We start from the raw sequence: 25,113 nt of genomic DNA, 5'->3' as shown, positions 1-25,113 counted from the left end.
GATCGAATTCCTGGCTGTGGGCAGAGTCAGCCTGCAATGCTGCATTCTAACCACTGGGCCACCAGGGCTCCTAAGCAAACCACTGCAGTTGTTAAGTGAATCTTTATGGTCATTAACTGAATCTGCCTTCCCCCTTTGATTTATCAGAAGCCAGCTGGGAAGGTCACAAATCTTTACTTGTCTTTGTTTAAGTTTAATTATCCTTAACTTGAATAAACTAAATTATTGTAACACAGTAGGTTGTTCCATTGACATTTACTGCCTAATGCCATAAATAAATGGCACTACCCTGGAAATTGGGGAGACCACTGTTGCCCCCCTCCCTTTTTTTTCTTTTTTGCCACAGTAACTAAACAGATTTGGCAAATTTGGGGGGGGGGGAATGTATGAATTTGAATGGCTCTTTTCCCTCAAAACAAAAAAACCACAATCCCTATCGCCTCTTTTCATGGCTTCTTCTGGGCTAAAAATCAGCGAATAATAATAATAACAATAATCGCCACAAGCCACACATTTTTTCTTCTAATAATTTCTAACTCTTTGTAACAATTACTGTATCACCACTGTCTTATTTCTGTCCTGTTTTGATTGGACTGCTGCACAAGGTCCAGAGTGGCTTTCCCTGACATGGGCAGCCAAAATAAATCGGATCGATAAAACAAAACAAGCAGAGCCGTTTCTTTCAAAGGCGAATCCAAAAAGAAAACCATCCAAGGCCAGTAAAACTGGCAGACATTTTAATTCTGGATCGTTTACAGAAGCCACACGATAGGTAGCAAAGCCCTTCCAGGAGATTGTGTGAAAACGGTGGCAAGAGATGATTGTCATCAGGCCTAGTTGGTTGGCCAAGAACCCAAACCGAAAAGAAAATACGAAATGCAGCTGGTTTAGGAGAAAAGAGGAATCACGGGTGGCCAACGCATCATCCCACGAGAAAGGTGGCCTCGCTGGCACCCCGGGCTGTGCGTTGGCGAAGGTACAGGTTGTGTTTGTGTTCCCCCTTGGTTTTCTTTTGTTTCGCTTCCTTGTTGTGTTTATTTTTTGCAATCGGTCAGCCTAATGCAATCAGGATATGAGAGAAGGCCTGAATGCCGCCGATGTTCATGTTCGTGTGTTGCTGTCTCCGTGACTGGAGAGGCATTGATTTGCTAATGCAACAATGGGAGGCGGAGGGAAGGAAAAGGAAATAGTTCAAGTTTCATTAAGGAGAGAAGCCTTTGCCCAACCTTGGCTGATGAAGCACCTCGTTCCGGGCGCCGGCAGTCTTCTTCTGCCGCACGAATCCAGCTGGGAGGGTCGCCTGGTTTAAAAACCAGGGAACCTCCTTCCCTTGGGACAGTGGTTCTCAACCTGTGGGTCGGGAGCCCATTTGGGGTCGAACGACCATTTCACGGGGGTCGCCAAACAACCCAGTCCGCCATTTTCCCCCCCTTTTCCTTAGCTGTGCTACTCCCTTTTATTCGATTGGCTTTTGAAAGACTCTCTTGAATAGAGTCTAATTCTATTGGCTTTCAAAAGCCAATAGGAATTATCCAGGCTGTCTCTGCCCTGCTGAGCCCGCCAAAAGCCCCATTCTGCAAACGGTGCTGCACCAGCTGAGTAGTCCTCGACTTACAACCGGTTGAGTAGTCCTCGACTTATGACCAGTTGGGGGTCGCGGCATTAAAAAGGTTGAGAACCACTGCCTTAGGAGTTCCAGCGCTTCGGTTTGATCAAGTCATTTCGGGGAGATTCGCATCTCTTTCAAGTTGCCCTTGGGATTTTGTCTGATTTTTGCACAGAGGGCTAGTATAGACAGGTATAAAAATGACAGAGAATCACACGGGCGACTCGCTGGTCCAGTTTAAAAAAATAACAGTCTGGCATCTGTACGTCCCACAAGGTGAGTGGCCCATTATGGGTTTTTGTTTTTGTTTTTAAAAAAACCAAGTTAGTAATAATCATCCAGGGATATTCCGAAGATCTTGGAAAACAGTCCTGCATCTGCTGGGCCAGGATTCAGTTGAGTCCTTTGCTGCAGCATCCAGGAAGAGAGGAGGAGAAAGCCAAGAACACGTCAGCCAGCCTGGCTTCCAGTGGCTCAGCCCCATGGATTTCAGATTCGTATGTGGAAGGTGCTGCAAAGTAAACAGGGAAGGAGGAAGGAAGAGGGAAAAAGAAAGAATGATGAGGGAGGGAGGGAAAGAGAAAGAAAAAGAAAGAAAAAAGAAAGAAAGAAAAGAAAAGAAAGAGAAAGAAAAAGAAAGAAAGAAAGAAAGGAGAAAAGAAAAAAAGAAAGAAAGAAAGAAAGAAAGAAAGAAAGAAAGAAAGAAAGAAAGAAAGAAAGAAAGAGGGAAAGAGAAAGGAAGGAAGGAAGGAAAGGAAGGAAAGGAAGGAAGGAAGGAAGGAAGGAAGGAAGGAAGGAAGGAAGGAAGGAAGGAAGGAAGGAAGGAAGGAAGGAAGGAAGAGGGGGAGAAGCAACAAAACAATATGAGAGTAGCCAACTTGAGATCCACAAATCTTAAAAGTTGCTAAGGTTAAGAAATCCTGGTCTAGATTGACAAAATGCATTAAATCACAAAATTGCCCAAATGGCACTTCTTCAACCAACATGATTAAAGACGTTGAATGGACTTACCTCTTTGGGATGTTCCACTATCTTACAGGGGTGTGTGTGTGTGTGTGTGTGTGTGTGTGTGTGTGTGTGTGTGTGTGTGAAAGTTCCAGCTTCCATAATGATTTATAAAACAATTTCCTGTGGAAAAAACGTAGCCAGTCTTGTAGAACAGAACAATGAGCGAGGGCCAGCTGGCAGTGCTAATGGGGCCATTAAAATGCCCAGGGCCTCAAAATGATCACATTTTTTAAAAAGTGAAACGATCCCACAGGGATCACATTGTCAGAATCAGTAAGTGCTTCTGCCATTGCCGGGAAGTTTGGGATTTTGACCGGTGGAAGCCATTCCTGGGGCCCAAACCGAGCGGATCAGGGCGATGCCGGTGGCTCTTGGGAAAAAAATTCCTTTCCAACATCTATTTCCTTTCAAACTAAGAGACAAGCATCCCCGATGTACAGCCATTCATTTAGTGACGGTTTAGTCACAATGGCACTGGGAAAAGTGACTTAGAACCAGTCCTCACTTTTACAACCAACACAGCACTCCCCCACAGATACGCAAGCAAAACATGGCAACTTATTTGTAATGCTCACAGCCCGAATTACGACCACATGGCTGTGGGGATGCTCTGACGGTCGTGAATGCGAGGACCGGCCGTAAATCGCTTTTTTAAGGGCTGTTAACGGTCACTAATCGAAGGCAGTCCTCAACGTACGACCACGATGGAGCCCGACACTTCTGTGGCTAAGTGAGAAATTTGTTAAGCGAATTTTGCCCCCATTTTACGACTTTTCTCACTATGTTTGTTAAGCGAATCACTGCAGTTGTTAAATTAGTGACATGGTCGTTAAGTGAACCTGGTTTCCCATGTTGATTTTGCTGGTTGGAACGTCACAAAAGGGCATCAGGTGACTCCCTGAGACCCTGCAGCCGTCATAAATATGAGTCATTTGTCAAGCAATCCAAATGTAAATCACAGGATCCTGGGGATGCCGCAACAGTCGTTAAGTGTGAAAACTCATCATAAGGCACTTTTTTTCAGTGCCCTTGTAACTTCGAACGATCACTAAGCAACCTGTTGTTAAGTCAAGGACTACTTGTATATATGAAAAATGTATCATTTTAATCACTTCTATCTATCTATCAGCGATGGCAACTTTGGGCCTTCTCTTGCGTTCCATCGATGAAAGAAAAATTGAGGAGGAAAGGGCACCAATTAGGGATCCTTGCTCTCCAATGATGTCTCAAGAAAATGCTACCCTGAATTCCCACCGGAGGCAAATGATCTCCTGGCTGGACGCAGGTTTTCCACGCCTTCCTCGGATCATCTCTAACTTACTCAAACCTGACTGCAGTGTCCTTCAACTTTCAGATCTGTGGACTTCAATTTCCAGAATTCCCCCAGCCAACAATACTGGCCTGGGGAATTCTGGGAGTTGAGGTCCACCCACTTTAAAGCTGCCACGGTTGAGGGACACCGCCCAGGAACCTTGACAGGTGGTGGACATGCTTCTCCTACCTGAGAAAATCTGGAGCTTTGGAAATCATGTTTTCGAAATCCGAGAATCCAAGCTTCCCATCTCCATCCATGTCCGCTTCTTCAATGACCTTCTCGCAGACCAGGCTGACCTCCTCCTTGGTCAGCTCTTCTTTGGTCAACTTGTTCAGAGTTTGCTCCAGGTCAGATTTGCAAATGAAGTTGTCGGTGTTAAAATCTAGGCAGGCAAAGACCGAGAAGAAAGGGGTTGTCAGAATGTCTCTTCACTGCCCTCACTTTGGCTGGGACTACGGCTTCCAGCCCGCACCCTGGTCAGTTGGATATGGAGTCCCCCTTTTTTTCAGAGTTTCCTATATATCTGCACAGAAATAAGTAGATGGGGTGGAATTTTTGTACCGTGCCAAGTATCCAATATCTCAGGGGCTGCCACGAAAAAGAGGGAGTCAAGCTATTCTCCAAAGCACCCGAAGGCAGGACAAGAAGCAACGGATGGAAACTGATCAAGGAGAGAAGCAACCTGGAACTAAGGAAAAACTTCCTGACAGTGAGAACAATTAACCAATGGAACTACCTGCCTCCAGAAGCGGTGAATGCTCCAACACTGGAAGTTTTTAAGAAGAGACTGGACGGCCATTTGTCTGAAATGGTATAGGGTTTCCTGCCTGAGCAGGGGGTTGGACTAGATGACCGCCAAGGTCCCTTCCAACTCTCTTATTCTGTTATTGATTGAAGTTTTCCAAACTTCTGATAAATTTGATAGTTGGGAAAATACGTATTGATTTATTTCACGTGGCTTGGATGTCTAAACTTCAACCAGCCCCACCAACCCTTCGTTCCATTTCTCCCGGTTGGAATCTACCAAACATCTGGAGAAGGTGTGTTTCTTCCTCTCTTCCATCGCTGAAGCTCAATCACAGATCTACCAAGTGAACAACCGGCTGGTGATTAAAAGGCCAGGGCTGAACATTTCTTTTTATTGTGCTTCGCTCAATAAGCAGAATTACCATCAGCTCTATTTAATTAGAAACCGACAGCATGACATTTAGCAGGTCGTGTATGGGCAGTAAATCTGTCAAGGCAAATTTATTGGGAAAAGGTCTGGCATCTGACAGGTCTTTCCTGCAAAGAAGGAAATAAATCACATCCTTCCTTTTTTTTCTCTAAAGGTTTGGGATCTCGTAGCCCTCCAGAAACCATGTGGTGAAAAGCAGGCATTAAAAACTGAATTGACATTGAAAGATGGTTTTGCTGAAAAAGTTTGGGGGAGAGGGTGAGTTGGTTGTGCCAGTAGCCACAAAGACAAAAAGATTTCCACTTGCTCTATAAAATCCAAAAGACTGGACGGAGAGATTGACAGAGTCGCCACACCTCCACCAGAAAGACATGCTCTGTGGCTGAGAATATTCAGCTCCTTCTCATAAGGATGCTAGACCGGGTCTGGGGAATTCTGGGAGTTGAAGTCCACCTCTCTGGAAGTTGCCAAGGTTGAGAAGCACTGTTCTAACCTGTAATTATTCCATTCCTTGGCATAAATCTTAAAGGGATTTTAAAGATCTTGATGGGAATTTTCAGCTGCTTCTCATAAGGATACTAGACAGTGTTCTACCCCAGAGTTTCTCAACCTTGCCAACTTTAAGACCCGTGGACTTCAATTCCCAGAATTCCCCAGCCAGCATGCTTTAAGAGGGGTGGACTTCAACTCCCAGAAGTCCCCAGTCAGTTTTTCCCCCATCCGGTTATTATTCTTACCGTAAATCTTAAAGGCATAAATTGCTTTTAGCTCCCGGGGAGCCATTTCACTAAGTACAGAAAACATGTCGACAAAGTCATTGAAGCTGAGGTTTCCTTCTGGGTCCTCCGAGAAAGAGTGGACAATTCTCTGCCTGAAGGGGTTTTCCTGCAGAAAGAGGCATTAGGTTAGCTCCCTTCATTTTTTTTTTTTTAAATTAGCAAACTAGAAATCAGGGCTGTACATGCTTCAAATATTATTCAGAAGGTAAAGACGCACGAGCCTTTTGAAAGCAGCTGGGTCTTTTTTTTTTAGGCTGCTGCATGACTCTGAAGAATTGATGCGGCTGCTTCAATGAGTCCATTCGAGAAAGCAAATGTGTCCTTAATGCGACTCATTAAAAGCCACCTCTTTTCGTACCGACATCCCTTCCTTTTCAGATTTTGCAATTTATTTATTTATTTATTTATTTATTGATGAGACTTATATACCGCTTTAAGTGCGAGCACTCTCTAAGCGGTGTACACCAGTAAGCAATGTATATATATATTTACATTGCCCCCAACAATCTGGGTCCTCATTTTACCTACCCCGGAAGGCTGAGTCAATCTTGAGCCGGTGAGATTTGAACCGCTGACCTGCTGAACACAGTCAGCTAAAATGGCCTGCAGTACTGCACCCTAACTGCTGCGCCACCTCGGCAATGCATTTTGTGAACTAGCACACAAGCACACGTCTTTTTTTTTTTAAAAAAAAAAAAGTGCACCAAACATATTGTACAAGCGAAAACTGTGGGGCTAAAAATGCAAGCACTTGAGAAAGCCATTGCAAAAACGGTCCCTTAGAATCACAAGCTGGGTGATTTAAAAAAAAAAAAAAAAAGCCCCGTGTCAGTGGGGTAACATCAGTTTAAATCAGTGGTTCTCAACCTGTGGGTCGGGACCCCATTTGGGGTCGAACGACCATTTCACGGGGGTCGCCAAACAACGCAGTCCGCCATTTTTTCCCCCTTTTCCTTAGCTGTGCTACTCCCTTTTATTCTATTGGCTTTTGAAAGCCAATAGAATAGACTCTCTTGAATAGAGTCTAATTCTATTGGCTTTCAAAAGCCAATAGGAATTGTCCAGGCTGTCTCTGCCCTGCTGAGCCCGCCAAAAGTCCCATTCTGCAAACGGTGCTGCACCAGTTGAGTAGTCCTCGACTTACAACCGGTTGAGTAGACTTACGATCGGTTGGGGGTCGCGGCATTAAAAATGTTGAGAACCACTGGTTTAAATTAACACCAACAAGAAGCTGGGTTGAACTTGAGAAATTCACAGAGTGCCTCAGGCAGGAGCAAAGCACGTGAGTGGCTTTCTACAGACAGTGTGTCTTCTCTCCCGCCTTTCCCAAAGGAGAACATGAGAGGAAGCGAAAGATATATCTGCCCAAAGATATAACATCTCAAGAGCTGAAGCAGTCTCTCCCATTTCTGGACTTCTCCAGTGCTACCCATCGGTGTCTCTTACAACAGACTGCATTACCACTGGATCCAGTTACTCTGATGGCAGTCTGCAGACAGATCCACTCAACACCTTCGGAAGCAGGGAAGGGATCAAAAAAAATCCCCGTGCATTTCTGCTGGGTAGGCAGACCCCCGCAGGAGTAAGCCATATTTGGACCCCTTTTACTGAATCTAAGAGACCCTCTTTCTTTTCAATCCAGGGGCACTGGTGGAAATGAACTGTCGCACCACGTCATCAGGAAGTCGTGGAATGCTTTTCCCCAAAGCTTCAAAAATTGGAGATCTTCAGATCCTTTGGGGGGAGTTTTTGCGATCGTGCTGCATTTTCGGTTTTTGCAAAACATTCTAGGAATCTGCCATGAATTCATTTTTGTCTCTCAAAGATTGATGGGGCCAAGAATTGTTAAAATAGGCAAGGCGCCTTTAGAGAAGAACGATCTATGGGCCCAATTTGAGGTTGGCCACTGCCGATGGAGCAGCTGTCCACGATCCTATTTGAATCCTGAATTCTCCCAGGGCTTCCCCAGAGTGGTGACCAAGCAGAGAAGGCGCTCCTGTCTTTACTAGAATTGCAAGAAGGTCCTAAGGAGGGATGGGAACTATGGCCCCTTTACGACCTGTGGACATGGCTGGCTCAGGAATTCTGGGAATTGAAGTCCACAGGTTGTAAAGGGGCCATAGTTGCTCACTCCTGATCCTGAGGATGAAATCCAGCCTCTCCACTAACATGTGGTGGTTACGGTCTCAACACTATTTTCCAATTGGTTAAAATAATGGCATGAAGTTGAGCTTTCAGGGGTAACTTCAAAGTATGGTCAAAACATCAAGGTATACATGACAGTGCACTCAAAACCCTGTTTTTACATGCACGGCTTCAATGACATCCTTAGTTCATTGAAGCAAAGACGTCCTTTTTTTGATCACAGCCTGGAGACCCACCTCTTTCCATTCCTACTAGTACAGTGAGCCCAGCAGCAAAAAAAACCAACTTGTTTCAAGACCTTTAGGTCCCATTTCAAGGTTTTCCTCACCCTTGGCAGCTTTAATATGTATGGAGGTCAACTCTGATGCTGCCTGGAGAATTCTGTGTTCCCTCCCGCACGTTTTCTAGAAGACATTTAGCAATTACATTAGTTCTCCTGCTTTTTAGGGCAACTCAATCCCAAGAATTGACCTTCTGGTCTCTTGTTCCCTGTTGTTGATCTCTCTCGGAATATATGAAGTTACAAGGCTATAGATATAGTGTAAACCAATCCCCTTTTAGGGTTGAGAACAGGTCAAATTCATGAAGAAGCATGGCTGGACAGAAGCTAGGCCAAGGGTTGTCTTGCACAAGGGTGGCCAGTGTGGAGGAAAAGAGAAAGTAAAAAAGGAGTAGCCCAAAACCATAATAATTAATAAAGACCACCATCAACAACAACAACAAAAGAAGTCAATAATGGAGACTTTGGTGCTTTCTGAACTTGGCTGTTTTCTTTCAGACAATTCATTACCCAACTAGGTAACCTCATCAATACTCATGAATGTGAGCTTTGCTTGCCTTGTCCATATTGGTGGGGTGTGGTTTTCCCCTCGGTAATTGATTAGGGTATTGTTTTCTGCTCAATTATTTGTCTGGTGTTGATTCCTGTCTATCTGGGAGCTGGTTAATGCAGAGAATGTGTTCTGGCTTTTTTGCTGTTGTTATTGTTTCCTTCTTAGCTGTTTTATTAGCTCTTTTCAATGTGATTTATCTCTATGTGTTGATGGCTGATGGATTTTCTTCTATTGGGAGAATTCAATTAGCAAAAAAAAAAAATCAATACTCTACTGAAAAAGAGACATGCAACATTCTTGCCAGGCAATAAAAAAGACAACAGTTTAGGGCAAATGGTTTAGTATGAAATCTATTCCTGCTCATTATTATGGTCTGTTCCCATCAACATATGCTTTGCAAAGACAGAGAAAGAAAGAATTTGAGCTTCTCAGTACCACAGCCACTGGGATAGAATGCTATCCGTGCAGCAGATATCATCTCACTGCAGAAGCCTTAATGGGAGGATTTTAAATCTTTACAACAAGAAGCTAGACTTTTGCAGCCAAATCCATAAAATCTGCACATTTTACAGTCTTCTCTACCTACCGCCCCCCTCCCCCCCAGATTTTATAGGCTGTGGAAAATATCAACAAAGATAAAACTGATCTCGCTGTGCCATACCTTGAGTTCTGGCATGTTCTCTATGAGCTGCAGAGGGAGTTTAACATCTGGATTCTTGGTATAATCCATGGGAACCATGTTTGGTGCCAGTTCGTGGTAGCGGCCGTGCAACCTGTAAGGGAACAGACACAGCTACGGACCAAGAAGAGGGTTCTTAGCTAAGATTTGGCTCCCAGCTTCAAGGAGAGTCATCAGCCCCCCTTGAGTTGATTTGGGGGGGGGCTCCTTCTGGCCACCCCGTGGCAAAACTTTGAGAACTGCTGTGATTTCCCACCAGGTGAATGGAACGCTTGGGCCTCCGAGGGCACGAAACTTAAGTCTTGGATTCTCCTCTTCAAATGAGAGAAGAACTTTTCTCGGAAACCAAGAAAATGAGCTTTGGTGGTACAGAAGTCGCAATTCTTGCCACCGCACCACGTGACATGGGAGACCCCCCGTCACCTGGGAGGCCAGAGAAAATAGCCCCCCACTTGGGGGAATTGCTCAGGGTGGGACTGAAGTCCAAGACATAAGAAGAACCACCAGGTTGCTGACAGATCAACTCTCCCAGGGGCTGATGGCTCTACACCTTCTCCGGTCTGAAGTTTTACCCAGGAGACATGATGAAAGTTGCTTTGATGTGAAAAACCCCGGAGAGCATCGGCTGCTTTTCCCACTCCACCTTCCGCTGACACATTTTGTTCTCTTAGAAGCAACCCGTCTTTGAAAGAACTCTGAGTCCTGCAGCCTTGGCTGGTCCCAGGATAAATTACGATCCTCTCTGATTTTACCTTTCAGGTACAATGCACACGGCAGCAACATCTCTGCTATGGGGGGGGGGGAGGAAGCATCGGATTCCTAAGCAGAGGCTGCTCTGGGCAGCATGTTAGCTGGGCCTTGTCCCATGAACTCAAATAAACATGAATGGATTGTTGGCTTTGAGCTGAGATTATGTTGTTTGAGGAGGATAACGACCTTCTCCACAGAAATACGAGGAGGAGCTTTAGTTCATTAAGCCTAAAAAGTATGGTTTTCTACCAAGCCAGAATGCAGACACATGCACACAAACACACACAAATGGCTTTGGTCTAGGAAGCAGTGTTAATTTTCCCAGCTGAATTGTAATTAGTCACGGCCCTACGTGGGATTTACCAGAGGCATAAAGAGGATAGGAAAGTACGCCAGGTTGAAAGATCAGCCCGTTTCTTGTTCTTGTAGACACCGTTTCTTTTCCTCCACTGTACGAAATCTACACTTTTAACGTGCCCAGAGGAGTGTTTGGAATGAGCTGATCACATAACAAGAACCATGACTGGTTAGGAAATTGTAAAATTAAAAAAAAGTAACCGATTGTAGAGCAAAAAAGCTGGCCTCATTGGAAAAAATGTTAGTCCCTGCACCGAACACAACTCAGTAGCCCCACATTTGACCAGAGAAAACCCACGTATTGAATCTGCTCCCTTCCTAAAATCCTGTCTCTTTTCCGAACAGGAATAACTTGGGTAAAATAAGCCAGTGTTTGAATAAATGACCTGTCTAAATTTAGAAGTTTGCTTCAGCTGAATTCAAGAATGAAACAATAATAATAATAATAATAATAATAATAATAATAATAATAATAATAATAATAAAAAGTCTGGATAGTGGATGTGGCAGTGCCTGGAGACAGCAGAATAGACGAGAAAGAGCTGGAGAAGATCACAAAATACAAAGACCGACAAATAGAAATAGAAAGACTGTGGCAAAAGCAAGCAAGGGTAGTACCAATAGTCATAGGCTCCTTGGGTGCAATCCCAAAACAACTGGAGCACCACTTGAACACCATTGGCATTGACAAATTCGCTATTAGTCAATTGCAAAAGGCGGCCTTACTAGGAACTTCTTCCATCCTGCGACGATACCTGTAATACCATCAAACATCCACATCTGCCTATCCCAGGTCCTGGGTAAGGACGCGATAGGTAGACAAAATGCCAAATCCAGTCTGAACATCTGGCTGACTGTGCGATGATCCATAATAATAATAATAATGGATTGTGGGGACATCAGCTGCTTTGTTTTTATCAATGGGCTTGTCCCAGATAGTTTGCTGATGCTGCCAACAACTCAAAGAGTGTGACTTTCTCAGAACTTGGAGGAGAAGCACCACAGGGCTCCGAAGCAGCATCCTTCCATTTGTGGTTCACCTCTGGAAGAGTCCACCTGTGACCTTTACAGTCAAGGACTGTGAGCTTCTCTATTTCCTCCCCAGGAATGGCTCGAGCAACATCTGGCACTTCTTCCTGGGCCAGCCTGAAGGGTGGAACAAGGTGCATAGTCTGCTTACCTGAGGATCTCCTTTCGTGTGAAGAAGGTGCAATCCTGCATGAGAACAGAAAGAAAGAGGGAAATGAGATCTCCCCATTGCAGAGGACCTGCAGAGGAGAAGACTTGGTCACTTTCTGCAGAGAAGACCCCTGGCATAAAAGTCTCCTGCTTGAGCAAGGGGTTGGACTAGAAGACCTCCAAGGTCCCTTCCAACTGTGTTATTGTTTTTCTTTTTCTTTTTCTGCAAAGAAGACTTGGTCAGTTTCTGCAGAGGAGAAGACCTCCTTCTTTCTTTGCAGAGAAAACTTCTTCTTTTTCTGACCATCTTAGTTAGAAGTTCACATTACAAGGTCTTCCCCCCCCAGATAGAACCAAACATATAGAAATGGGAGAAATCAGAAGTAAGTTCTGTCCAATCCAATAATCCAATAAGATCAATTTTTGATATAAAAACTTATAAAACTGTTTTTGTTGATGATTAGGGGCATACAAACCCACTACAAGCAATTTCTTTCCATATAACATTACTTCAATCATAACATATCTTCCTTGAGAATCTGAGTCTGACACGTTGTTCTTAACATACATAACAACACCCCCTTTTTTCTCTGGAGCAGAAGATGCAAAATGAGAGCCCAATCGGGCATTTATCAAATATTTTTGATCCTTGCAGCCTTTTTGAACAGCGTGTGTTAGCTTTATAAAAAGAAAAAAAAAAAGACTGCCCTACTGTGAAATTGGAAATAATTTAAATATTCAAAGACTGGAATAATACTTATCTGTGAGTATTTGTGTATGCACAGATAAAGAGGCAAGCAAATACACGTTACACACACACATACACATTCATTCATTCTTAGAGACGAGAAACAAAACTCTACTAGCTTCAGGCAAGGTTCCAAAGTGAGTATATCATCACAAAAACATCCCAGCAGGTTCTCATCTGTCTCACGATGACAATTCCAATCCATATGACCAGCCGACCTAAGGAGCAGATCTTCCTAAACAAGCCATGTTCTGAATTAAACTATCATCCCCATCCCTGCCTGGTGCCCTCTGTAAACCAAGGCCTCTGGAAGAAACCTCTTTTGGAAAAGCTGTTGTGACTGCATGTTGGTCCTTTAAAAAACATGATCAAGTTGGCCTTAGGGAAAATAACCACAGGCCACTATTTAGCCCTGATATTCCAGATTCAGAAAAGATTTTAAAGCCTTCTTGAGCGCCACTTATTAAGATGGTTCCTTCCCTGCCTACGGAGTGGCTAATGGGCTCAACATTCCCTCCAGGCAAGATGGAGTGGCTGAATAAAGTTACAGCAGAGGTTCTCAACCTTTTTAATGCCGCGACCCCCAACCGGTCATACGTTGAGGACTACCCAACCGGTCGGAAGTCGAGGACTACTCAACGGGTGCAGCACTGTTTGCAGAATGGGACTTTTGGCGGGCTCAGCAGGGCAGAGACAGCCTGGACAATTCCTATTGGTTTTTGAAAGCCAATAGAATTAGACTTTATTCAAGAGAGTCTATTCTATTGGCTTTCAAAAGCCAATAGAATAAAAGGAAGTAGCACAGCTAAGGAAAAGGGGGGGAAAATGGCGGACTGCATTGTTTGGCGACCCCCATGAAAGGGTCATTCGACCCCAAATGGGGTCCCGACCCACAGGTTGAGAACCACTGAGTTACAGAGATACAGGAAGATGGTTTCTCTCATTCTTCCAGAGGGGGTGACACAAAGAATAACAGAATAACACAGTTGGAAGGGACCTTGGAGGTCTTCTAGTCTAACCTCCTGCTCAAGCAGGAGACCCGATATCATTTCAGACTAGTGGCTGGCCAATCTCTTCTTAAAGGCCTCCAGCAATGGAGCACCCACAACTTCTGGTGGCAGGCTGTTCCACTGGTTAATTGTTCTAGCTGTCAGGAAATTTCTCCTTAGTTCTCGGTTGCTTCTCTCCTCCATCTGCTGTTTCTTGTCCAGCCTTCTGGTACTTTGGAGAATAGGCTGACCCCCTCTTCCTTCTGGCCGCCCCTCAAATATTGGGACACTGCTAGAGAACACCGCGAGAGAAACAAGCCAGGATCCCTCCTTGAATTTGCACATTCTTTACGGCTTGGGCAGGAGGGTGTCAGTGGCCCTTTGCAAAAGGCTGGCATAGGAAACAAAGACATGCTGGTTAACACACACACACCCCCCAGGAGCTTTCTTTTTTCTCATGTAATTATATCAGCCAGGATCGTCAGCCAAGGTTGTTACTTAACAGGAAACTAAGTCTGAGGCCATGCATGGTAATCCAAACTTCCAAGAGAGAAGCAAAACCCAGCCCTCCCACCCAAGCATCCTGTTTCCAAGCTCCATTAGCTGAAAGCCTTTTCAGCCTTCCAGAGCCAAACCTGGAGGCCAGCACTGTATTCGGCAGCCTTCACTGTGCCTGTACATGGAGGCTCTCCTTTTTAGCCTTGGTTCGCTTGGACAAGGTTTGAAAGCATCGCGTTATTGCAGGCTAATGGCTTCGGATCGACCCGTTCTGAGGAAAATGGCCTTGGATTTCAGTTTAGCTTTCAAGCCAAATTAGGAGCATTATCCAGAGAGAAAGAGACAGAGAAAGAATAAAATAATAAACTAAACTAAACTAAACTAATCAATTAAACTAAACAATAAAATAAAATAAAATACGTCAAAAGTTGGCAGAAAAGCTCCTTCAAAATTAAAATAAGCCACATTTTCTCCGATCTGCAAATGCTTCCGTTCAGCCTCTATCCAAATAAGTTATGTATTATCTGGAATAGGGCCCTGGTTTTGTTACTGTATAAATAAAACAATCCGCCAGAAATGCCAAATCTGAGAAAAAAGTGAATTATCCTCTAAGAATGTGAGAGTCTGGTGAAATAAAAAAAGATGCTTCTGAAAAACCCTGCTTCTCTGCAGAAGAGTTCTTTCCAAGACAGATTAGGGTTTTTTTTTTCCAACTACGAGAATCTATTCCCTTCTTTCAACTTAATCAAAATATCCATTAAGTAAGATCCAATTTTGATTCTTACATTGCCCTCCCCCCCTTTTTTTCTTTATCTATCTTTGTGTGAAGTTTTACTGAGCCTGACAGGGTGCCCTCCATAATAAAATAATTCTAATGAGATCATGCAGGTTAAATCAAAAATAATTCTGCCGACTTTTTGTCTCACTGAATTTGCAAAAATAAAGCAATCTATTTAGAGTTTTGAAAGGTGGAAGGTTTATCTCCCTATTTTATAATATGTATGTATAACGTATTATTTTCTGCCTTAGAATAAAAACGATCTCTGAGCAGAAGGCTTCTGTGAGGTCATCTAATCTGACCCTTCCCGGATTAGATTTCCTGTAGAATATTCCCACAGCGCCCAAGTAAAAAGGGGAGTTTGCATAACACAAACAAGTCACAAGTTAGCTTCACCAAGGCTCGTACAAACCAATCTTGGCAAGTTGTACAAATGCACCAGTTTGCTAGCTTTTTCCCAGAGTTAGTTCAGCATATTGTGGGAATGCATCAAAGTTACGAAATCCGAAAGCTCATTTGATTATTCAAGAGCTGCAACAAAATGTTCAAGTGTAGAGAGGCTTGCTCACCAGCCCTAGCCTGGATTGTGGGAATTGTGCTCCAAAATTTCTGAAGGGCACCGACTCAACCATGAGATGTTTCCGTGCATTTTTTTAAACTTCACTGCAACTTTTCCCTAAACCGACATAGCTGTAAAGGCTGTTTTACTTTAAAATTGTGAGGTTGAACCTCAGCACTGAATTCTCCAACTTGCACAGATGTTGCTCACTCTCCTTCTGAATCTCCCAGACAGAAAGGAATCAACGCCGATTTCTCCTCTCCCAGGAAGACTTCCAAACGCAAAAGGAAGGCAGACCTCGGCCAAGGCAACGGCCAGTTTCGTTTTTTAATTGACTGGCTGGAAGGGGAGAACAAAGCGGTCCAAAAAAACCCCAGAACTTCCAATGGTTCTTCCCAGTCCAGGCCATCTAATCCAGGCCAGCCTGGGTCTTTGTGTTGGAAAATAGGCTCCTATTTCACGTTGGCCAATAGACCAGGGAGAGGAGATCCACTTTCCACTGGATCTCTCACAATGGGAATGGACCGATCCTGAGACTCGGATGCTCCTGAGGATCAGCAGAGTAAGGCATGGGCCATTCTGATGCCCAGCAAGGCCGGTCAGCAGCCTGATTCATTTGAGGCATGTACAAAAGGACCCTTCAGGATCCTGCTCTTGCAGGTTAGCATATCAGTTTGAAAAAAAAGGGGGGGCATTCCGATGCCACGAAACCCATCAACGTGGCACATGGGCACCAGTTTCTGTGACCCAGAATGGAGGGGGTCTTCATGGCAGGACTGCCAAGTTGAGGAGGAATTCCGGGCACTGGCTTCTTCAGCACCACACCACTCAGCTAGAGCAGGGGTGTCCAAGCTTGGCAGCTTGGAAGACTTAGGGGCTCCCAGAATTCCCCAGCCAGCATAGCTTGAAGACTTATGGGCTTCGACTCCCAGAATTTGCTGGGAGAGGGCTGGAGAATTCTTGGAGTTGAAGTCCACAAGTCTTCAAGTTGCCAAGGTTGGAGACCCTGATCTAAAAGCTTCAGGATTCAACCCAACAGACCTTGCGCTTTCCAAGCAGGACCACCTGCCCCAAACACTCTCCCTCTCGGTCTTTCTCTTTTTCCCTCCCTCTTTCTCCTCCCTCCCTCCCTCCCTCCCTCTCTCTCTCCCTCTCTCCCTCTCTCTCTCTCTCTCTCTCTCTCCCCCCATCCTGGAAAACTGCCTCTAAGCCCATCCTGACCCCAAGGCCAGATCGAAGGAAGGGCCCCGTCACAGGGAAGTCTATTCAAGCATACAGAAACTGGGGCTCACCCAGAAAAGAGACAATGCTGTCTGGCAGTTTTGGGAGACCCACCAGCCTTCAACCCCATCAGCTGAAGCCCGACGCAAGGGCGCATCATGCTTCCCCCCCCCCATCCCGAGCATCTCCATTCTTGCCAAACCCAGCCCAGCGCACCTGATAGGCGTCTAATTGTTCATCTGTAAAGATGGTTTGCTTGTTCCCCATTTTCGAAGGAGGCGCCTTCCTGCGTCCAGATGCATCCCATGCCAAGATTTAGGGCCCGGGGTGTTGCTGGCATCGAGACCAAGCACGCAACGTGGCCGGATCGAGGAGAAAAGGGGAGAAAAAAAATCTCACACCTGCATCAAAAGATTTGCGGTTGGTGCCTGTTCTTCCTGTAGAGAGGAAAGGGGTTAAAATCCCCCATGAAGATCAGACCCGGAGGAGGCTATCTGGGCTCCCTGTTTTGTCCCTGGGGGGCAGCAGGAGGGCTTTGCTGGCGGGAGAAAATCGGAGGCGATGCCTCCGAGGTCTGGAGAAACCATGTCGGCTGCCTCCGATCTCAAAGGCACGAAGGGAAATTGAAGACGATCCTCCTTTTCGTCGCTCCTTCATGTGCTGTGCGCCTTCAGCCACATGGTGGCAGCACTTCATCTTGTTTTATGGCAGAAGCTGGGCAAATGGATAATGCCCTTGCACCCATCGTCCACTGTTCTGCTGGATCTGGCCACCGACAAAAATAAGAATTCTTCTTCTTCTTCTTGTGCCATATCCGTTATCGGATATGTTGGTGATCCTGTTTTTATCAGCAGCCGCAGGAAAAAGGTCTGCTGAGTTTTGTCCAAACCAGTCCCTTAGATTTTGAAGCCACGATGTTCTTCTTCTGCCTGGACCTCGTTTGCCTTCCATCTTTCCCTGGAGGATTAAATGGAGCATGCCGTAAAAATAAGAATTATCTACCTATTTTATAGAGAATGGGAGCAGAGGATGAATCCCTAACAATAACAAAAACAAAAAATAACAAGCAGGAGACGCTCTACCGTTTCAGACAAGTGGCTGTCCAGTCTTTTTTTTTAAAAAAAAAAAACCCTCCAGGGATGAAGGATGCACAATTTCTGGAGGCAAGCAATTCCACTGGTTGATTGATCTGGGATTGTAGAATAACAGAGTTGGAAGGGACCTTGGAGGTCATCTAGTCCAACCCCCTGCTCAAGCAGGAGACGCTGTACTGTTTCAGACAAGTGGCTGTCCAGTCTTTTCTAAAAAAAACCCTGCCCCACAACTTCTGGAGGCAAGGGGTTCCACTGGCTGATTGTTCTGTCAGAAATTCCTCCTTAATTCCAGACTGCTTCTCTCTTTAGTTAAATTTTAACTAATTAAATTTTAGGAAGGCAATAGAAACACCACTTGGGGATTTATTTATTTTGGGGATAATAAGCTTTCATTTCAAAATGCAAATTTATGTTTTAAATCAGCGGATGTTTAATTCCTAAGGAAGCATGAAATCATTTCTGTTACACTTTTGATGTAAACCACACTTGCCATGCTTGGGGACTTAAAAAAATAAACAGCATGCCAATACATTTGCAACATTTTGTTTTACTTTTGTAACATGGATAAGGGCTCCCTATATTTCACTCTGTGCGTTGATCAAACAGTGCTTTGGCGTATTAAATACCTCCCTAAACTTTAAACGTTTACCCTTTATTTTAATATTTTTAAATACGTATTACATTTATATGCTGTCCATCTCACTCTGAAAAGCAACTTTTCCTTATTGATAAGGATAATAATAATAAATAAAATAATAATAAAATAAAATTATAATAATAGTAGTAGTAACGTTGGAAGGGACCTTGGAGGGCATCTAGTCCAACCCCCTGCTCAGGCAGGAAACCCTATACCATTTCAGACAAATGGCTGTCCAGTCTCTTCTTAAAAACCACCCGTTGCTTCTTGTCCTGCCTTCAGGTGCTTTGGAAAATGACTCCCAATAATAATAATAATAATACAAATTACTACAAATACTTGCATATCCTTCAAGCTGACAACATCAAGCACACTGAAGTCAAGAAAAAGATTAGAGGTGAATACATCAAGAGAGTGAAGAAGATCTTAAAGTCCAAACTCAATGGAGGCAATACCATAAAGGCAATCAACACCTGGGCAATTCCAGTCATTAGGTACACAGCTGGAATAGTGGACTGGACTCAAGCAGAACTAAAAGCAACGGATAGGAAGACCAGAAAAATAATGACAATGAATCATGCCCTTCATCCACGCAGTGACATTGACAGACTTTATCTACCAAGGCAAATAGGTGGGCATGGAATGCTACAAGTACCTCAGATGGTTGAAGAAGAAAAAATGGCTTTGGAAGAATATCTGAAGAACAATGATGAAGATGCACTGAAATTAGTATATCAGGAAGGCTTACTGACTACTGGAGAGACCAAACTGGCCTACAAGAAAGACCAAATGAAGAACAGAATAGAGGCATGGGAAGACAAAGCACTACATGGCCAATACATTAAAAAAATAGCTGGGAAAGCAGATAATAATAAAACCTGGCAATGGCTAAGAGCAGGAAAATTGAAGAAAGAGACCGAGGGACTAATTCTGGCTGCACAAGACCAAGCCTTAAGGACAAATGCATATAAAGTCAAAATTGAGAAGACAGCAACAGACAGTAAGTGCCGCCTATGCAAAGAAGCTGAAGAAACAGTGGACCACCTGGTAAGCTGTTGCAAGAAGATTGCACAGACTGACTACAAGCAGCGGCATGACAAAGTAGCAACAATGGTGCATTGGAAGATCTGCAAAAAATATCATTTGCCTGTAAGCAAAAACTGGTGGGATCATAAAATAGAGAAAGTCATAGAAAATGATAAAATTAAACTGCTCTGGGACTTCAGAATTCAAACAGACAAGCACCTGCAACATAACACCCCAGACGTAACAATTGTCGATAAGAAAGACAAAAAAGTCTGGATAGTGGACGTGGCAGTGCCTGGAGACAGCAGAATAGAAGAGAAAGAACTGGAGAAGATAACAAAATACAAAGACCTACAAATAGAAATAGAAAGACTGTGGCAAAAGCAAGCAAGGGTGGTACCAATAGTGATAGGCTCCTTGGGTGCAATCCCAAAACAACTGGAGCACCACATTGACAAATTCGCCATTAGTCAATTGCAAAAGGTGGTCTTATTAGGAACTGCTTCCATCCTGCGACGATACCTGTAATACCATCAAACATCCACATCTGCCTATCCCAGGTCCTGGGTAAGGACTCGATAGGTAGACAAAATGCCAAATCCAGTCTGAACATCTGGCTGACTGTGCGATGATCGATAATAATAATAATAATAATAATAATAATAATAATAATAATAATAATAATAATAATAATAATAATAATAATAATACCCCCAGTGAGGCACTACCTTGACGTGGTTGTGGGGCTTGTGTACTCTGAGGAAGATGAGAGCTATGCCAGAGGTTCAACCATACTGGACAGGTCTCATCAGAGGAGTCAGACAAAGAGTGTCTCTCCCATAAAAATATGGTGAGACGTAAATTTCAGAATGCCATACCGGCTCGGACGTCGCCCGGGTTAACAAGGTCCGCGCTAGATATTGGAGTTCCTGGATATCTGGTGAAAAATGGGTTACAGGACTCAGGACTGTTGGCTGAGCAACCAGGGCCAGCAGCTGCAGAACTACTGGAAGAAAAGGTGTTTACCCGTTGCAGATACACAGTGATGGAAAACAAAGAAATAATGATCTGTTACTACAGATCAAGTCCAACAAGACGAGGATATCTAAAACGAATGCACCAATTCTGGAAAGAACAACATCCAGAATCAGAAATAACAGAACAGAGACTAGCAGATCAACGCCGATTTATAACACGAAATAAAGTATTCACAGAAACAGAATTGGACGAACTGCAAAGGTTTACCCAGGGCAAAGAAATCAAAGCCTTACAAGAAGTAATTCAGAATGTAGAGGCAAACCAGGGGGAGTTGGCAGTGAAGGAATCCAGCAGAGATATACAACTGTTCTCATTTGGAAACCAGGCACCTCTTCCTCAGGAAGAACAAAACCCTCTAACTAAAGAAATAAAAGAATTGAAACAAAGAATAACTGAGCATCTAGAACAGCACAAAAACAACAGAATAAGGCTGCCTGCATTGAAGCTTGTTCCAAAGAAACAGCTAGCACAAGCATTAAAAGATGCAAATACTGCAATAGCAAGTATAAGCACCAATTCACTGCAAGAAACAAACCAACTAATGTACAGCACAGCTGCAGTTATAACTGAATACCTGGGATGCAAAATCAACAAAGAAGAAAAACAAACAAACAGTGCATCACAAAAATGGAAGGTTAGACTAGAAAATAAGATCAGCAAGTTAAGATCACATGCAAGCAAGCTAGAACAGATGAAAGAAAAGAAGCTGAAGAACAAGAAGACCAAAGAATACCTAATCAAGAAATACCACTTAGAAACAAGAAAGATCAAGGAAGCACTGGAAATAATAAAGCAACAAATAACAGCTATAGCCAGGAAAATCAGTAGAAATGAAGCTCGAATTGCAAACTATAGGCAGAACCTCCAATTTCAATCCAATCAGAAACGTTTCTACCAATCCATCAATGGAGAAACTGCAAGGAATCAGTCAGTACCTGACAAGGAAGAAACAGTGCAGTTCTGAAAGCAGATATGGGATAACCCAAAGAAATACACAAGGATGCAGCTTGGTTAAAAGAGGGTGGATGCAAATAAAAACAGAAGTTGAATGAAAAACTAGTTAATAACAACAAAAATGGTAGAAAAAAAGAGCAAAGAAAATAAAAAATGGTCAAGCCAGGTGAAGATGACCTGCATTGGGTTTGGTTGAAAACAGCTAATCTGTTATACACCCCTCATGCCCAGCAATTTCAACCAATATACACAAGGAGGAGAAATGAAAGTGGCTAACAACTGTGGGAAAAAAAGAAAAAAAAAAAACAAAAGAAAAGAGAAGAAGAGAGAAAAAGAAAGAGAAGGACAGGGGAGAAAGAAAAAACCTACCTAATAATGAAAAATCCAGCAAAAGGGGCAACAACCAGGTAACTACAGGCCAATTAACTGCTTACCAACAACATTCAAATCACTAACTGGTGTGGTAGCGATGCAGACATACAGCATCTAGTTGAAAAACATCTCTTTCCACCTGAGGCAGAAAGGAAACGCCCCAATAGCAGAGGAACAAAAGATCAACTCTAATAGACAAAATGATCTTGGAAAACTGCAAGAGAAGGAAGACCAACCTGAATGTGGCATGGATTGACTACAAAAAGGCATTTGACTCTCTGCCACATGATTGGATAATAAAGTGCCTAGAAATAACAGGAGTCAGTAGAAACATCAGAAAAATTGTGCAAAGATCGATGGCACAATGGAAGACACAGTTGCAGATCAATGGTGAGAAGCTGGGAGAGGTTAATAACAAGAGAGGAATATTTCAAGGAGATTCATTATCACCATTACTATTTGTTATTGCACTGTTTCCTCTGTCAACAATACTAAATAACTCAGGACATGGCTATCAAACATCAAAAATATCTACCAGACTATCCCATCTCCTTTACATGGATGATCTGAAGCTGTATGGAAAAACATAATCTGAAATAGAATCGCTGCTCAACACGGTCCGTATATATAGCCAAGATATTGTTATGGAGTTTGGCTTGGACAAATGTGCCACACTTACTATCAAACAAGGAATAGTAGTGAAAACTGAAGGACTCAAGATGCCCCACGAAAATACCAATTAAGAGTCTGGATGAGGAAGAATACTACAAATACTTGGGTATCCGTCAAGCTGACAACATCAAGCACACTGAAGTCAAGAAAAAGATTAGAGGTGAATACATGAAGAGAGTGAAGAAGATCTTAAAGTCCAAACTCAATGGAGGAAATACCATAAAGGCAATCAACACCTGGGCAATCCCAGTCATTAGGTACCCAGCTGGAATAGTGGATGGACTCAAGCAGAACTAAAAGCAATGGATAGGAAGACCAGAAAAATAATGATAATGAATCATGCCCTTCATCCATGCAGTGACATTGATAGACTTTATCTACCAAGGCAAATAGGTGGGCGTGGAATGCTACAAGGACATCAGATGGTTGAAAAAGAAAGAGTGGCTTTGGAAGAATATCTGAAGAACAATGATGAAGATGCACTGAAATTAGTATATCAGGAAGGCTTACTAACTACTGGAGAGACCAAACTGGCCTTCAAGAAGGGGACCAATGAAGAACAGAATAGAGGCATGGGAAGACCAAAGCATCTACAATGGCCATATTAATTAAAAAAAAATAGCTGGGAAAGCAGATAATAACAAGACCTGGCAATGGCTAAGAGCAGGAAAATTGAAGAAAGAGACCGAGGGACTAATTCTGGCTGCACAAGACCAAGCATTAAGGACAAATGCATATAAAGTCAAAATTGAGAAGACAGCAACAGACAGTAAGTGCCGCCTATGCAAAGAAGCTGAAAAAACAGTGGACCACCTGGTAAAGCTGTTGCAAGAAGATTGCACAGGACTGATATACAAGCACGGACATGACCAAAGTAGCAACAATGGGCATTGGAAGACCCTTTCAAAAAAATATATTTGCCTGTAAGCAACAAAACTGGGGTGATCATTAAAATAGAGGAAGTCATAGAAATGATAAAATTACTGTCTGGGACTTCAGAATTCAAACAGACAAGCACCTGCCAACATAAAACCCCAGCCTTAACAATTGTCGATAAGAATAAGAAATACAAAAAAGTCTGGATAGTGGACGTGGCAGTGCCTGGAGACAGCAGAATAGAAGAGGAAGAACTGGAGAAGATAAAAAAAATACAAAGACCTACAAATAGAAATAGAAAGACTGTGGCAAAAGCAAGCAAGGGTAGTACCAATAGTAATAGGCTCCTTGGGTGCAATCCCAAAACAACTGGAGCACCACTTGAACACCATTGGCATTGACAGAGTCGCTATTAGTCAATTGCAAAAGGCGGCCTTATAGGAACTGCTTCCATCCTGCGATGATACCTGTAATACCATAACCCCCCCCCCCCCCCCCCCCCCCCCCCCTCCCCCCTAACATCTACATCTGCCTATCCCAGGTCCTGGGTAAGGACTCGATAGGTAGACAAAATGCCAAATCCAGTCTGAACATCTGGCTGACTGTGCGATGATTGATAATAATAATAATAATAAATGAAAGGGACCTTGGAGATCTTCTAGTTCAACCCCTTGCTCAGGCAGGAAACTCTATACCTTCAATTGCACATATGTGGATGTGTGTATACACACACATATATGTAATGTATGAGCTCAGATGTATGCAGTTAAGAACTGGGTGACAAGATACCAGTGTTCCAATATTTGAGGGGCTGTTACAGAGAAGAGGGGGTCAACCTCCTTCTTCCAAAGCACCCGAAGGCCAGACGAAGAACAACGGATGGAAACTAATCAAGGAGAGAAGCAACCTGGAATTAAGGATAAATTTCCTGATAGAGAGAGCAATCAATCCATCAGTGGAACAACCTGCCTTCAGAAGCTGTGGCTGCTCCATCACTGAAGCTGTTCGAGAAGAGACTGGACAGCCATTTGTCTGAAATGGGATAGGGTATCCTGCTTGAAAGGGGGTTGGTCTAGATGACCTCCAGGGTCCCTTCCAGCTCTGTTGCTCCATTCTAAGGCTTTGCTCCACTCGCCCGTGGAGAACCTGAATGCAGGCGAGGTACCGTGGCGACTTCTAGTCCTTTGCATAGTCCCGCCCCCAACAGCTCTACGTGACGGGCCGACCAATCAGGAGAGGCACCTCCCCGGTCTCTGCGGAGGTGGGACGGGGCGTAGTCCTCCGCGCTTCCCACCAATCCGCTGCCAGCCCGGGGTAGTCGGCGGGCGCCGATTGGCCGGCGCATCCCCAGCGCAGCGCCGGCGAGGAGGCCGCGGGCGATTCCTTGCCTTCCGACCAGCGGCGTGAGCGTCAAGCCGGGTCGAGCCGGCGAGGAGGTGGAAGGGTCGCCGCCGCCGCTGCTGCCGCCGCCGCCGCCGCCGCTCCCATGGCCATGGCTACGTCCTCCTGGGTTCCGAAGGTGAGGCGGGCCCTGAGGTGACCTTGGCTTCTCCCTCAGGAGGCTCCCCCGGGTGGACCGGTGGGAAGTCTCGCGAGATTTCGGCTGTTCCGCCCTTCCCGGCGGGGGGGGGCATTCCGTGACTCCCGCTTGGGCGCCCTTTGACGGGGACGCCCTTGGAGTCTCGCGGAGCCCGGAACCACAACTCCCGGCAGGCCTTTCCCTTGTTGGACGCGCGGGGGTTGCTGGGACCTGTAGTCCGACAGGGTCTTGAGTCGAGCGCGGTCTTCGGCGCTTGCGATGGGACCGAATCACAACTCCCAGC

General features: G+C 44.3%; 1 protein-coding gene across 2 annotated transcripts; it reads right to left on the bottom strand.

The window, feature by feature from the left end:
- Window positions 1–1,572: 1,572 nt before the first annotated feature.
- On the bottom strand, window positions 1,573–25,098 carry LOC120320018 (calcium and integrin-binding family member 2-like). 2 transcript variants are annotated; one of them, XM_039369445.1, is made up of 6 exons: window positions 24,679–25,098; window positions 11,830–11,864; window positions 9,525–9,636; window positions 5,844–5,991; window positions 4,116–4,311; window positions 1,573–2,117 (listed from the first exon to the last, which is right to left on the bottom strand). In XM_039369445.1, the coding sequence occupies exons 3-6, from the start codon at window positions 9,600–9,602 to the stop codon at window positions 2,096–2,098; spliced, it is 444 nt and encodes a 147-aa protein (XP_039225379.1). In that variant the 5' UTR covers window positions 9,603–9,636; window positions 11,830–11,864; window positions 24,679–25,098; the 3' UTR covers window positions 1,573–2,095. The 2 variants fall into 2 exon arrangements, with proteins under 2 accessions (XP_039225379.1, XP_039225378.1); XM_039369444.1 differs by lacking the exon at window positions 24,679–25,098 and adding an exon at window positions 16,838–17,712.
- Between the last annotated feature and the right edge of the window lie 15 nt (window positions 25,099–25,113).

This window comes from Crotalus tigris, unplaced genomic scaffold (genome assembly GCF_016545835.1).
Source record: "Crotalus tigris isolate CLP2741 ecotype Arizona unplaced genomic scaffold, ASM1654583v1 scf7180000021107.27578, whole genome shotgun sequence".
In the NCBI taxonomy this organism is placed as follows: domain Eukaryota; kingdom Metazoa; phylum Chordata; class Lepidosauria; order Squamata; family Viperidae; genus Crotalus; species Crotalus tigris.
Note: the sequence above shows the minus strand (reverse complement) of the source record. Positions and strands in the feature narration are given on the sequence as shown.